This window comes from Cladophialophora immunda (genome assembly GCF_000835495.1).
Source record: "Cladophialophora immunda strain CBS 83496 unplaced genomic scaffold supercont1.10, whole genome shotgun sequence".
Lineage (NCBI taxonomy): Eukaryota > Fungi > Ascomycota > Eurotiomycetes > Chaetothyriales > Herpotrichiellaceae > Cladophialophora > Cladophialophora immunda.
The window spans coordinates 25,131-40,364 of NW_015622550.1; the positions used below are offsets into that span (position 1 = coordinate 25,131).

The 15,234-nt window shown below is 49.1% G+C and overlaps 3 protein-coding genes across 3 annotated transcripts; 1 reads left to right on the forward strand and 2 right to left on the reverse strand.

The window, feature by feature from the left end:
• Positions 1–8,858: 8,858 nt before the first annotated feature.
• On the reverse strand, positions 8,859–10,633 carry PV07_12498 (uncharacterized protein). The gene is made up of 4 exons (XM_016400029.1): positions 10,341–10,633; positions 10,258–10,272; positions 9,231–10,185; positions 8,859–9,152 (listed from the first exon to the last, which is right to left on the reverse strand). The coding sequence occupies exons 1-4, from the start codon at positions 10,524–10,526 to the stop codon at positions 8,905–8,907; spliced, it is 1,404 nt and encodes a 467-aa protein (XP_016242297.1). The 5' UTR covers positions 10,527–10,633; the 3' UTR covers positions 8,859–8,904.
• Positions 10,634–11,591: 958 nt separating this feature from the next.
• Positions 11,592–14,677, forward strand: PV07_12499 (uncharacterized protein). Its single transcript, XM_016400030.1, has 5 exons — positions 11,592–11,670; positions 11,721–12,950; positions 13,003–13,080; positions 13,130–13,711; positions 13,766–14,677. The coding sequence occupies exons 2-5, from the start codon at positions 11,755–11,757 to the stop codon at positions 13,962–13,964; spliced, it is 2,055 nt and encodes a 684-aa protein (XP_016242298.1). The 5' UTR covers positions 11,592–11,670; positions 11,721–11,754; the 3' UTR covers positions 13,965–14,677.
• Positions 13,673–15,210, reverse strand: PV07_12500 (uncharacterized protein). The gene is made up of 2 exons (XM_016400031.1): positions 14,958–15,210; positions 13,673–14,886 (listed from the first exon to the last, which is right to left on the reverse strand). The coding sequence occupies exons 1-2, from the start codon at positions 15,019–15,021 to the stop codon at positions 14,081–14,083; spliced, it is 870 nt and encodes a 289-aa protein (XP_016242299.1). The 5' UTR covers positions 15,022–15,210; the 3' UTR covers positions 13,673–14,080.
• Between the last annotated feature and the right edge of the window lie 24 nt (positions 15,211–15,234).

Genomic DNA, 15,234 nt, shown 5'->3' on the forward strand with positions numbered 1-15,234 from the left:
TATTTAGAGTAGATAGTGTTCTATAGAGACGCGGGTAAGCCGACTAAGCACTAGACGGCCCTAAAGAGCTAGCGAGTATAGGCGTATTAGCGGGTATACGAACCGGAAAGTACTTAACCTTACTAGCCGCGGTAAACTACGTTTGAGCCTATACCTAACTCTAAAGTTTGGGCATTTACTTAGTCTTCCTCTAACTATACTCCTTTTAAGCGTAGATCTTAATCCCCTTAAGATGAGAACTTACCTAGCTATATCGCTCGGCGCTATAGAGATATGCTAGAACGGGCGCCTTAAGCCTATTAATTAGTACTAAATAGGGCGGCGGAGTCCGTACCGTAATTAGCAGTACTACTTCCTAATGTCTATACTGATTAGCGAGGTATTTCCATTATTCTTTAGATAGCTCTTTATACTCTTCGTATAGATAGATAGTAGACTTTATTACGGTATATCCGTACTATAAGCAAATGAAGACCTTATAGTCTTCATTATAGATAATAAAATCTTCTATTTCTATTAACCCTATAGCACTATAAATAGTGGGCGATTAAAGGTCTATAAAGCGAAATGCGGTATAAGTAATTCCTCTAACTAAGCTATAGCGATACTAACTCATTTTGGGGACGTACACTCTAGCGTATACTACGTAATAGTATTATAATAATAATAGATAACTATAACTCGATAGATCTAATTTAGCTAAATAAATAAATACCTTCTATACTTAGCTTATTATAGTCACCGTATTAATAGGAAAATATATAAAGTTAAAGATAGAAGTTATAGTTTAGGAATTTATAAATACTATAGGATCCGAAATTATCTCGCGGTAGTACGCTATATACCCCTAACGATACCCTAACCCTATCAAAACCGTACCTGAGTAACTATACCTCGTCTAATAATGAATAATACTAGAATCGATAGAGCTCATTAAGTAGAGTCGAGCTATCTACTTTTCGAATATATTAGCGTCAGTATACGGAGCTAAGTAGAAAGTAATCCTACCGAATAATCCTACCTGAAAACCTTAAACGTAGCTCTCCCATTGGCTACTCCACGAGTAATCCTACAGGATTCTAGGGTCCTCTTAGATAGGATTCTAGGGTCCTCTTAGATAGGTCTATAAAGCGAAATGCGGTGTGAGCGATTCCTCTAACTGAGCTGTGGCGATACTAACTCATTTTGGGGACGTACACTCTAGCGTACACTACGTAATAGTGTCATAACGACAACGGACAACTACAACTCGATAGATCTAATTTAGCCGAATAAATGAATACCTTCTATACTTAGCTTATTATAGTCACTATATTGATGGGAAAATGCATAAAGTTAAAGATGGAAGTTATGGTTTAGGAATTTATGAATACTATAGGACCCGAAATCATCTCGCGGTAGTACGCCGTATACCCCTAACGATGCCCTAACCCTATCAAAACCACACCTGAGTAACTACACCTCGTCTAATGGTGAATGATACTGGAATCGATAGAGCTCATCGAGTAGAGTCGAGCCATCTACTTTTCGAATGTATTAGCGTCGGTGCACAGAGCTAAGCAGAAAGTAATCCTACCGAATAATCCTACCTGAAAACCTTAAACGCAGCTCTCCCATTGGCCACTCCACGAGTAATCCTACAGGATTCCAGGGTCCTCTTGGATAGGGATATTTATAACTATAATTAGGGCCTTAACTCGTAGCTAAGTTAAGAGACCTTAAGACCCTATGAAGAGCGAGTACTATACCCTAGCTCCGTATAAAGGGGGAGTATATATCTTCCCTCTACCGGACCTATACGTAAAGGGTGAAGGGAGTACTCTAGGAGCTATAGAAGATATGGCCTACGGTTAACTATTATAAGGAGTAACCTAATAATTATGGGCGCTATAGGTAGAGGACGAATAGTGTAGAGACCGTAGGTGGGAGATACTAGATATAACACTACTATATAAGTCTCGGAGGAGGGGCTAGTCCGTTAATAGTATGAACTTAGTACGCTACTAAAACGCCGCGTATATACCTTACGATCCCCGTATTAAGGTAGAGATCCTATACGTTAATTATAACGACTTATAGTAGGGGGGATACTTTAGTAATTAGCGGACCGTAGAGGTAATATGTAGGTTCTATTAGTAGTTAACGTTATAGAAGGATATATAGGACTATATCCGCTTATGTATTATATACTAGAGAATGAAAGTACTAAGGTATAAGTTGTATAGTCTACTAGAACTACTACCGTAGCCTAAGAGACCCTAGTAGGATATCTCTATAGACTTTATTGTAAGCTTACTACTGTCAAAACATAGGGGAAGAGTATACGACGCGATACTAAATATAGTCGATTAATACTCGAAGATAGTTAGATATATCCCTTACACTAGGTTAATAGATACCCTAGAGATAGTAGAGCTATTAGTTAATAAGATCTTTATAAAGTATGGAGTACCTCGCTTTATTATAAGTGATAGAGGCACTACCTTTATTATAGAATACTAGGGGAGTATATACTACTACCTTACGATTCGTAGACGCTTCTCCACCGTATACTACCCGTAGATAGATGGGTAGACGGAGAGGATAAACTAAACACTGGAAGTATACCTCCGGTGCTACACTAACTATAAATAGGACGATTAGGTAGCCCTCCTAGCTAGCGCTAAGTTTGCCTATAATAATGTAGTAAATGTTAGTATAGGAAAGGCACCGTTCTAAGTTATCTATACCTTTACACCTACGATGCGGATTAATACTATACCCCTAGAGGAAGGTACTTATAGTGAAAATGTATAGTAAGACGTAATGGTAATGGCCGAGTCTTAGTAGCGTAGCGAAGATACCTAGAAGTCTAGTTAAGAGAGCGCCGTAAGGCATTATAATAAGGGACGGAAGGATATAGCGTTTGTAGTGGGGGATAAGGTATTCCTCTCTACAAAGTATATACGCACCTACCGTATTAGCCCTAAGCTCTCAGACCACTTTATCGGCCTGTTTAAGGTACTAGAGAGGTTTAGTACGAATACCTATAGGTTAGAGTTACTAGTAAAATATAGGCGCTTATATTATACCTTCTATATATCCTTACTAGAACTGTATCACTAAAGAGAGGGTAGAGTCACTCCGGAGCCTCTAGATATTAAGGGCGAAGAGGAATAGGAGGTAGAACGTATACTAGACGTAGTTAAGATAAAGGTAGATAAGGAGAGATTCCTAGTCCGCTAGAAAGGCTACGGCGAGGAAGGCGATACCTAGGAACCTATTGAGCATCTTATATACGCGAGCGAAGCACTGGAAGAATTCATAAGGAAAAAAGTATTATTAGTAGCTAAGCCGTAGTGTACATAGGGCGTAGGTTAAGCGCATAAGGCGTATAGATACTATATAGGCGAGATAGAGCCACCACCATAACCCCTTATAGACGCGCATAAAGCGTAAGTATATCGGGGCAGAAACGCACCTATAGTGTAGACGAACTACCTTACCCTTAGGCTATAGTATTATTACTAGTAACATTAGGATAGTTAGGGTCTCCATTAGGCTAGTCGTAGTATAGGGTAACGTTAGACACTTAGACATAATCAGGCTAGGTTAGTAGGATAATTCTACCCTAAGAAAAAAATTAGCTATACGTTTCGTATACGCTTCGGGTACGTATACGTTAAGCGTTAACCTTAGCGATAGTGCGAGTTATATAGACTAGTATTTATATAGTTACCTCAGCCGTAGTGGCCGGGGCCGCCTCCGCCGACGCGGCGGCCTTCTCCTTACGGAGGGTAGCTAGGACGTTGCCGGCGTAAGGGAGGAGCTTAGCGGTCACCTTACTAGATATACTTATGGCCTTAGATACGGCCTTAGAGGCCTAGCGTAGATTAGGATCTATATAGGTAGTTAATAGGGGGAGCGCACACGAAGCGTAGGCGAAGCGTAGGAAAAACGTATAGGACCGGAGGGGTTAATCTTCATCACGAGATAACTAATTATCGATAAGCTCGTTAATAATCCTCTAGTAGTTAATAGGGACCTGGAAAAAATTAGAGTGCGTTTCGCATACGTTTTGGGTACGCTTACCGTGCGACAATCGGTATAACCGGCCTAGTAGCGGGTGTACTTAACGGAACCGGGGTTGATAGAGTAGACGGTAGTATCGGCGTCGATACCTAGGGCGCGAACATAACGTTAATAAAACTCATGACGGCGCTAGTACGTTATGGTGAATAATAGGCGCGGAGGCAGTACGTGGGCTAAACGTAGGGTTAGCGTACCCGCTGCGCTTATAGAAGTGGGGTAGAGTACTCACCGGGGCGTAACTTAGGAGGTATCTTAAGTTGAATAAGTCTTATAGGCGTAGAGTAGGCGAAACGGATATAAAACGGATGGAGAGCGCATATGCGGCGTATACGAGACGTAGATCTGAAGATAAAGAAGAGAAAATAAAATAAAAGAGGAAGAGGAAGAGAGATTTATGGGAAAAGTTTCGGTATTAGGCGCTAGTCTAGATTAGGACCCCTAATAAAATAAACACTAAAACAATGGAAGGTGTCTTAGCGCGGCGTATATAGTACTCACGAGGTGCACTAGATTCATATACGAGACTCGCTAAGACTAACTATACGTTGTTCCTAACGGCTAACGAATACCTAGCGCTTGAGGGTAAGCGCCTTAGGGGGAGGGGGTAGTTGTTAGGGATCTCTCCCTAAACATAATAAACCGGCTAAGTATGGGCGCTAAGGTTACATAATATATTAGGGGCGTATGCTGCGCGCACCCTGCTCAAACCCTCTTTAAGGCTTTGAGTCTCTGTATATAGGGCTAGAGCTATCAGTACTAGGCGTTATTGCTTCTATCAACCTGTCTATCTACCGCTTCCCTTACACGGACAGAGTAGAGTATATTTCTATACGAAAGTCATTTATTTGGACGGACCGACGCGTTTAACACGCGTCGGATAGGGGTCGTAGGAAGCTAGGTAGGTCACCTACTAAGGAATAATTAACCAACCAGACGCGAGAGAATGTCAGTCTGGGCCAACTATCATTACTCATATCTCTACAGGATTTTAGGAGTCCATGCTTCTGACCCTCTTCTCCATCCAGAGTAGATTTTATTTCAGGGCACTCTCGATTGCGGTTTTGGCCTTGACTTCAGCCTCAGAGAAGGCGTTCAAGACATCTTTCATCTTTCGAACCACAGCAGGGTCCGATGAAATGGCCTCGGACAGCGCCTTTCCATCATCCGCGAGCCAGTCAGTTTTTGTACTGGCCAGAACACCGTCCCAGTCGGGGCCGGCGAGAGGGTCGATCTTCAAATGGCCTTGCAGACGCTGGGGAGTGCTGTAGTTGGAATAGTAAGGCGCTTGCTTTTTTGGTGGAGGGTTCTTGAGAAACGGATATTTGTCTAAGACCGTCTCGTCCAGAGGCGTGTCCCTCAGTTCCTCCAGATGGGCGGCGAGGATGGTAATGTGCTGACATCCGAGTTCCGCGTTGGCAATGATTTCACCGATATTCGCGTTACTAGGTTGGCACGGAAAAGGTCAGACTCGGCAAATTGCAAGGTAAAAGGAGGCAGGGACGTACCTGGCCATGACAATGAGCGGCTGGTCTTTGCCAGTCTCCTGGTACAGCTCGGCGTACGTCTGCAGAATCTGACTGATTCGTGGAGCCATCGGGTGCTACAGATTTGGAGTCAGCCTTGTCCTCGCCGTTAATGTGTGGAGGGGCTCGCCTCACCGTCATTGTCGGGTCGGCACCCTTGTGCATCAGGCTGTCATCCGAGTACGCAGCGACCTCTGGACAGGACGTGAGCTTTGCAAATCCCAAAGGCGACCTTGGAAAGCCTACTGACCATTGAAATACGGGCTGACATACAAACATCCGGCCTGGCTGGCGGCAATCGCTTGAGGCAGACTGAAGAGCGACGTGCCCAATATGCGGATGCCCTCAGCATTGAGGATTTTGGCAGCGGACAGTCCTGGCCCTGTGCCGGGGATTTTGATGGCATATCGGTCGCGAGACACACCCGCTCCCGTAAAGGCTTTATCGTAAGCGTAACATTGATCCAAGACGGCCTGCTTGTCGTAAACCTTGGAGGGTGAGACTTGGACCAAGACTCGGCCAGTGATGTTCTTCAAGTTGTTGACACAAAACTGCACCGACTACAAGGCTGTCAACCTCTGTGCTACAAAGAGAAATAGAAAGGGTCGTGCGTGGAACGAAGATTCTTACCACACGATTGAAGACTTCCAACCACCCTTGAGAGCCGTATTTCTCTACATTTTCGTTGAAGATGTGCTTGAATTCCGGATCAAGCATTGTGTTGCAGCAAATGACTTGGTTTGAGGTTTCTTGTCTCGTCAGTATCATCGAGTCTCTCTGTAGCATAGCCGCTGTACGTACGGTTGTGGGCCTTGAACGGGAGTGAAGTCGACACTTTCGGGTCAATTGCATCGACGTCGACGTTGCAAATGTCTTCGAGCGCCTCTAGCACGCTGCGCGGCTTCACTCCGTTGGTCTGGGCGCCTTGATTGGTCATTCTGGGCCTTTCAAGGGATTCCAATTGCTTGTCCAATGCTTTATCGAGGCTCTCGACACCTACGATGGTGGTGTTTTGTTCTCTGGAGAGACCGTTCAGGAAGATCACGTGCCTTGAAAGTCCACTGCCGGCCAGTAGTAGTGCACATGATTGTTCATATTCTTCCGGATGAAGTTGAGGTTATAGTCTGCCGCAACATGGGTGCTTGTCCCCCAATGCGCTGAAAGCGCTTTGCTGGACGTGGATCAAGATCTTCCACCATCCTCCTCGACATGGCCCAGTGGATAGCACTACCCACTGACCGACATACCCGACAATCAGCCGCGGGGCATGGCCGCCGCAAAGCCGCTGGCTCGTGTCTTTGGAACAACGACACCATCCGTCATACTGTCTTAGTCTGCAGCTCATCTTGACGATCTACGTCTGTTTACTTGCACGCCAGCTCCGGTCCATCTTTCTTCCCAGTGGAGCCAGTCCGAATGTTGTTGTCTATACCCGCAAACATGTGTCGAGCTCATACGGACCACCACAAGCATGTAAGTCTTAAAAGCCTGTAAGGATTAATTGGGGATGGCCATGGAACGGGGACTCTGGATTATGTTCCAAGGTTAAACTCGCCCATCAGTCAGTGTGATAGTGCCAGATTGAGGCTTGCTCGTCGTTGGGTATTCCTGCCAGTTCTACCATCATGACAACGACTACCCAAGCGCGCACGGCCAAGTTGGTCGATGGCAACTTGATTCCTGTCTTCGGCCTGGGGACCTATCTCTCTGCCCCAAATGAAGTCACTAATGCTGTTGTGGTAGCGTGCGAAGCCCCTTGTCCAGGAAGTCAAGCAGCACTGATGCTGAAATTCTGGCTACAGTTGGAAATCCGGCATCAGACATTTCGACTGCGCGCAGTTTTATCGCGTAAGACCTTGCACCAGATTGCCCCTTGCACCCTAAACAAACCACTGACTGTTCGCCTAGAATGAGAAAGAAGTCGGAGAAGCCCTGAAAATCCTTGCTCGCACCGAACGCGAGTTCAGAAGAGAAGACATCTTCATCACCAGCAAAGCTTGGAACTCGTGAGCGGATTCGTTTCCTGACTCGCTCGCGAAGATGTGGCACACACTGAACTGGGTCCAGTCATCACCGTCCAGAAAATCTGAAGAAGGCACTGGCTCAGACACTAAGCGAACTCGGCACCCATTACCTAGACCTGTATCTCGTACGAGGGTCCATGTATCTGTTTCGAGAATATCGAGTTTGACATGGAGACAGATTCACTGGCCGGTAAACTTCGCAGCCGTCGAGAGTGCCACGTCGCCCACAGGCATAAAGCTTGAGCCGAAAGAGGGAAAGTCAATGCTACTCGATAAGGAATTGAGTTTGACTGATACCTGGAGAGCCATGATCGAGCTACAGAAAGCGGGCAAGGTCAAGAGGTATGCATGGCAGTCATGGAACAATACGTACGGGAGACTGACCATGGAAGTATTGGAGTCAGCAACTTCCGTCCTAACCAGATCCAAAAGTTGATCGACGAGACTGGTGTAACCCCAGCCGTCAACCAAGGTCAGTGCATCATCACTATGCGAACTTGGTGGCCCCAAAAATCTTTGTTCAGCTTCTTACACGATACGCAAACAGTTGAGGCACACCCATATCTCCCCCAACAAGAACTGTTGGATTACTGTAAGCCAAAAGGCATACACATCACGGCGTACATGCCATTCGGTGGTGATCCGTCACGTGGAGGTGCTCAAGTGCTTGGGAATCCGTTGGTACGCGACATCGCAAAGAAACACAACAAGGATGTGGGCCAAGTGCTGGGTTCCTGGGGTATCAAGGTGAGCTTGCAGAGGTGATCGATCATGGCACCTGCGAGAGTCACTGACATGGCCTCACAGCGAGGGTTTTCCGTGCTTCCCAAGTCTGTCAACCCGGCTCGGATCGAGTCCAACTTTCAGGTATACGATCTGGACGACGATAGGTGCCATACTCCCTCCCCAAAACCTAAGAATGCTTCGGCTGATATCCATGTAGCTATAAAGCGCTTCTTGACTTGGGAGAAAATCAGCAGACAAGGTTCGGCGGCTTGCCATTTACATTTGATCCTGCATGGGAGGTCAACGTGTTTGACACGTCAGAAGAGCGTGCTGCGGGACTGTTTGAGCCTTTTTAGACAATTGACTGGGCCAAGTGTCTTTCTGTGGCAGATAGAATCGGTAGAAGTTGAAGAGTCTCCAAAATGAGATATCATGTCCAGAGCTAGACCCCCAAAAACTCGTCACCAATAAGTGTGTGTCGTTCCTACATGGAAGTCCTTCAGTGAGGCTGTCGGTTCACTCGGTGATTTGTTCAGATCCGCATTCCCAACAAACTCCCATCACTTCTTAGGGACTTTTGGCAGACTCATCCACAGAACAAAGCAGAGGATCAAAAAGGCAAGCACTATAGGCTGTAGGACTCCGATTCCTCGCGCCTGAGCGACACTTCCGACCATGAATGGAATGACCGATGCTCCTGTAGCACCAATAGCAGAACACAGTCCAATAGCGCTCACGCGGATCTTCGAGGGGAGAGTCTTGCTGAGGTATACAACGGTTGCGGGGAATAAGGGACCCAAGAAGAAGCCTGATGGGGAGTGAGTGCTGACTTCAAATCGACTTGTGCGGGATGGACGGCCGTGACAGTGAGGGACGAAACACGTACCTAGCAAAGACACAAAGACCGCTGATGCCAGAAAATTCGGCACCAGCCAGAAAAGCAGCTCCATGACCACTGCCAGGCTGAGATAGACGTAGGTTGCCTGTTTCTCGTTTCTGAAGAACCGACCAGTGATGAAGCCTAGGAAGAACCTGCCCACGGTGATGCCACCCCAGAGGCCGCTGGGGGTGACGCCAGAAGCGAACTGAGAACCTTTGCGGACTTTGGTCATGAACGTCACAAGCCACCCTCCCAGTGCGACCTCGCTTCCCACATATGCCAGCAAGTATAGGCTGCAAAGAGGCACAATCTTGTTACTCAAGCAAACGCCTGTTTGACTCTTCTTGCAGTTTTGCCACCCTGCAGAGATGCAGGACGATACGTGACGTCCAAGGCGTGGTCGAGACGATGATGGTATTCTTTCCATGGTCTGTGCCACTGTCACGTCGTGAGAGGCATTTGCTCCAACATGGATGCTCATACCCTCTTTGTACTTTGCACCGGATTGATGTCGAAATGCCACGCTGGAAAATACGAGGTCGAGAAGTGCCATGCCAACAAAGAGATAGTAGAACTGGTACCATTTCCAGTCCCTTTGGGACATCAGTGAGCTTCCCGCCAGTGGCGCCAAAGTCGCTCCAATGCCGTAGAAGCCATGTAACAATCCGAGCAGCTCGTTCGGCATCTGCAAGCTGCTCACAAAGGCGTTCCAGGCGCCCGTTTTGGCCATGTTGCTCACACCGACAAGGATGTAGACGAGCACTAGGACGGGGAAAGGAGGGTGGAAGCTCGCCGTCACGTATGCAGCCAGCTGGCAAAAGCCGACCACGATGACAATGCCTCTCTGGCCAATGTACATGTGCAAGCTGTGGTTCAGGAAAGCGCTCACAAAGCCCCCAAATGCAGGTGCCAGGAGGACAAGTGAGACCTCAAGGTAGGATATGTCGTAGTACGACTCGAGCTGCCACCATGTATAGTATTAGCGCTGCGGTAACGTACTAGGACAGTCTGCGCATGGAACATGGTATCCTACATGTGGAATCAAAACCTGTCGGCGAGCGTCTTGGTTAGCACGGAAAGGCATGGTATGCGGTGCCTTGTTAGGGGGCCACATACGCCATATGAACTGTCGTTGGCGCCCAACAAGATGAAGCACCAGAAGGTGGCTGCGACCCTTGGAATATTGCTGCGCGGTTGGGACCATCGCTCGGGAGTCTTGGTTCGCACCAGGGTCAGATCCGGCTCCAAAATGTCGAGAGGATCGACTGGGGCAGCCGCTGGATGTGAAGGCCACCGAAGCATTGTGTCGATTCGAGCAACTGGTCGACGTAAAGTACGATGGTTCTCAGGAAAAGAAGACAAAAATCGGCTCGATGAACGAGCGGAAAGAATCCGTTTGGTGTTAGGAGAAGAGGTCTTTGATTGTCCTCCCCCCTTTTTGCTGGCGAATCTCTTCTTATACACCGTCCTTACCTGAATACTACTTACCGCTGCATTGACCGCCAATAAATCTATCACGCAACAGCGTCAATCAGGATATGGCTGGGACACCAATTGGTGGGGTAAGTTTCCAGATGTGTGGACATAGCCGGTCTGGTAGTGGACCAGCGATAGGAAGATGCTGGGCTGATGCTGGGCTGTAGGGTGAGCAAACCACCTACCACGTGCACGCCCTCAGAACGTCTTGCAGATTTGCCTGTTTGAGTCTGTCTACGAAGCGGTCTGGGATGCATTCTTGCCCAGAGAGTGCTGCTGGCCCCCCTGCTGGCACCCCTAAGGCCCTGCAAGTCTACACAGTACGCTCACAGATTCCTTGGACCAGCACCATGGACTTTTAAGACATGATCGAGCACAATGAGTGAGGGAGGCACTTGCGAGATTGGGGAGTGCGATACTCGCCATAGTACGGTGCATCATTGTGTACAGTCGAACACGAAAGGGAATGCCGAGGTTCGCATCGCGTGCTTCCTTATGAGCAGGCACACCGAAGTCCTTCTGGGCTTGCTTGCGGGGGCATCGTGGGGTATTTGGGCGTTGCTTGGCCTGGTGCAGGCCCCATGATGCCCATTGAGGCCCCATCATGTCCCTTCCGTGTCAATCCTGGTCCAGCCTAAATAGCCCACATGATGCCACCATAGCCCAAATAAATAGTGAGCATTGCCCCTCGATCCCTCTTTGTATCCATCAGCCCACAAGGCGTTTCGACATCCAAACAGTGTCCCATGTCCATCCCCATCAAGTCATGCATTACCCCCGAAAGCGCGCCTCAATGGCCTGCGCCTTTTGCCGACACAGGTGACTACTTACCGGCTGTGCGATGACTTGGATCAAATTGTTAACGATGGGACTGGGACAGGAAACGGCGGTGTGACGGCCAGAGACCGACCTGTGGACTTTGCTCGATATGCAAGATCGACTGCGAGTATCCCCAAGACTCGAATGAAAAGTGAATCACAAGACTCGGCCCTGTGTAGCAACGTACTGACCACCGGACAGGCGGAACAGTGCCGCCCACCAGGACGATGCCCTCATGCACCGACTCGAGACGATTGAAGCGATCCTCAAACAGCAACTAAGCCGGCCGCAAACGACGCCCGATCACAGCGATAGGGACGCAATGTCAATTGGCACCAGCTCGCCGCCAGGCCCGCAGAAGGAGACAGAGTCACGGCACCAAGCTCAGCCCGAACATCAGCTCGAGCACCCGCAGGCAGGCCAGCAGACAGGTCAGCAGGAGCACGATCAGCGGCTGGATGAGCAGCAGCACATGGAGTCACAACCGATGCCACGACTCCATCAGCAATTACCTCCGTCGAATCTTGCGTCGCTCACGGAACGGCCAGACAGCCTTATTCTCGAACCGACACAGTCGCGAACTGCTGGGTCTACGGACCAGACCTTGTCACCATTCAGCGTTCCGAGTCATTTCCAATTCTATCAGAGGGCTCCTCTCGGCGACGCAAGCAGCGATCCAATAGGAGACCTAGAGCTGGCGAGCTTCCTCCTTTCCTCCGGACCACCGTTGCCGACGTCCTCATCAACCCGCCCGCGACACTCGGACGAATACATGATGTTCACAGAATCACAACCGCTGCCGAGCAGTCGAGGCCAGCCTGTCTCGGAAGATGTTCCTGTGACCATACCGACGGGACATGACACCACGACCGACAGCCTGTTCTCTCTAAATCCCATCAAGAAATTGATCGGTGATTATCCTGATGATTTCTTTTACCATTTCGAATGTTCACGGACATTTACACCGGTATTCGACCTGCAAAAGGATTTCGCTGCCTTAATCGACGGCATTAAAATGGATCGGACTACCATGAACTCTTACATCTCCGCATTCTTCAACCATTCTTGCCAGTCCTTCCCCATCCTCGAGGATATTCCTTTCCTTGCCTTCTATGAGAGGACCATGCAAGGAGACCTCTGCCCATCTTCGGATGTTGCGCTTTGTCTGGTGGTGCTGGCGATGGGCAAATTTGTCCCTAGCATTGGCACAAGCGGTGAATTCCCCAACCTGCAAGATGTCCCCGGCATCGAGTACTTCTCTGCCGCACATCAAATTCTCACATCTCAATGGATGGTGGAAATGGATTCTCCAGTCTCTCTCCCAGCCGCAATGATATTGGCTTCTCTATTCCTTTTTCATCTCAACAAGCCTTTGCCTGCCTGGAAAATGGTCTACATGGCATCCAGCAAACTGCAGCTGGCAGTAACCGGGTAAGCCTTGATCCTAACTTCTGGAGCTGGTTGCTCACACTCAGACAAACAGCTCTCTACCACACCCGCCGTGTGAGCTGGGCACGCGGGTTACAGAGCGACTTTGCTGGACGTGTTTCCTCTTGGAGTGGTATGTTGATGGCAACCAGACGTGGGCAATCTCACTCATTTGGTCGCAGTGATGTTCTTGCCGAGTTCCACCTCCCGCGCAGCGGGATTGAGATCACGATTGACCGCATGCATTTTCCTACCCTGGATAACCCCAATGATCGAAGAGGACTTCTCTTCCTGGCATTGTGCTCGGTGAGGAGGCTTCTAAATCGCATCCATAACGCCATTTATGCATCCAGCATCATTGCCGCATTTGGTAACTACAGCGCCTCGCACACACGGGCGACGGACATGTCGGCGACCTCTCCTGGCGCCTCGGTGGTCGCGTCCATGGAGGGAATCGTCATCGAGCTGGCTCGCCAGCTTGACACATGGTACTTCTATCTACCTGAGAGCGTGAAGCCGGATTTGTCCCATAACAAGCCTCACGATAAATCCGAAGCTTGGGTCCGTCTTCGGTACTGGTCTGCTCGGCACATCATTTCGAGACCGTGCCTGATATATGTTACCACGGTTACAGATCAGGAGAACATACCTAACTACGTGCATAAGTATTGCAAAATTTGCGTCGAGAGTTGCATGAACTACCTCGAAACCGCGAGCTTTGTCTTGTCCGGACGAACGCAGTATACGTGGATGACTACACAAGCGTACGAGCTCCCCGAGCCGGGCTTTGATCTTTGACTAATCTGAGTGTGATCCAGGTGCCTTTCCGCTGTCTTCATACTCGCACTGGCCTCTGAAACTCCATCGATACAACACCTCGTACCGGACATCAAGCAATTCGTCCAAAAGGTCATTGTGATGGTCAGGCCTTGGGCTTCGCCCGACTCGAGCGCAGGGTCAATTCTGTGCATTCTCCAGACAATCTTGTACAAAAAGAGATTCGCGCGAGCTGGATGAGAACCCCATGTTTGGCACGTTGGCCAAAATTCAGAACCTCTGCTCAGTTGCGCAGTATGGCCTGGATTCCGCCTCCCTGGACAGGAAAAGCTCGGAATTGCTTCGTTTTCATCCGCTCAAAGTGAAAATCTCAAGCCGCCGTTGGCGCATACTACGCTGCCTGTGCACCACGCTGAGTCTTCTCCACAGACCATACCTACCACAGCTGCCACCTCAGACCAATAAGCAGGTCTCCTGCCTCCCATCTTCTCGTTGGCCAATTGTACCAGTTCAGGCCTGTCGACTCCTTCGCGCACGGCCGAGAGCGGCGTAGCCTGTTGGAAGGGATCCAGCTGTTTCCAAAATTCCTCGCCAGCTGCCCAGTACATGTCGCCCTCGACCGGGCCTGGATTTACAGCATTGACTGTGGCACGCTCCGACAATTCTCGTGCCCAAGTCCGTGTCATGGCCTCCAGCGCAGCCTTGGTGCCCCCGTATAGCGTGTGTGTCTTGAAACCCATGGCTGATGCTACAGACGAGATGTTGACAATGCGGCCGGATCGGTCGTGAGGCAAATACGGCAACACAGCCTGAGTGATGACAATTGGAGCAAGGACGTTGATGCTATAAATACGGTGGAATTCCGGAATAGGAACTTCTCCTAATGGATAGTCACCTCCGACACCTGCGTTGTTGACGAGAATGTTGATAAGCAGCTCCCCGCCGCTGCTTGCGAAGTTGGCCTTTGCCGCTTTGACCAGCTCTTGAGCGGCTTCCTCTGGTCGACCAAGATCCGCTTTCACGGCTACGATCTTGACGCCGTGTTTCTGGCCGAGTTCTTTGACCCCTTCCTGTGCCGCTGGCGAGGACGAATCGGAAGTGTAAAGGCCCACGACATTGGCACCCTTTGCAGCAAGGTGTTTGGTAATGGCCGCTCCAATACCTATATACACACGGCAAATCAGCTTCTGGGGACTAGAAAATCTATCCGCTGGTCTGAGTGGCATCACCCACCTCGAAAGGCGCCGGTCACAACCGCCAATTTACCTTCCAGTGGTCTTGTAAGTCGCGGCGCCATGGTACTTTGTGGTGGTCGTGGCCCGGGAGTCGCAATCGTCGGAAGAGAGAAGCTGGATAATTTCGAATGGCGATGGGAAGGTCTCGATGTTTCGTAGGAGTAGGATCAGGATCGTACTTGAATGAAACCCGCTGTGCCATTCAAGAGGCTGAAGGCGGCCCAAATGCCAACGGAGCGTTGCTCGCTTGGACTGCGCCGACCACGTTGATACGG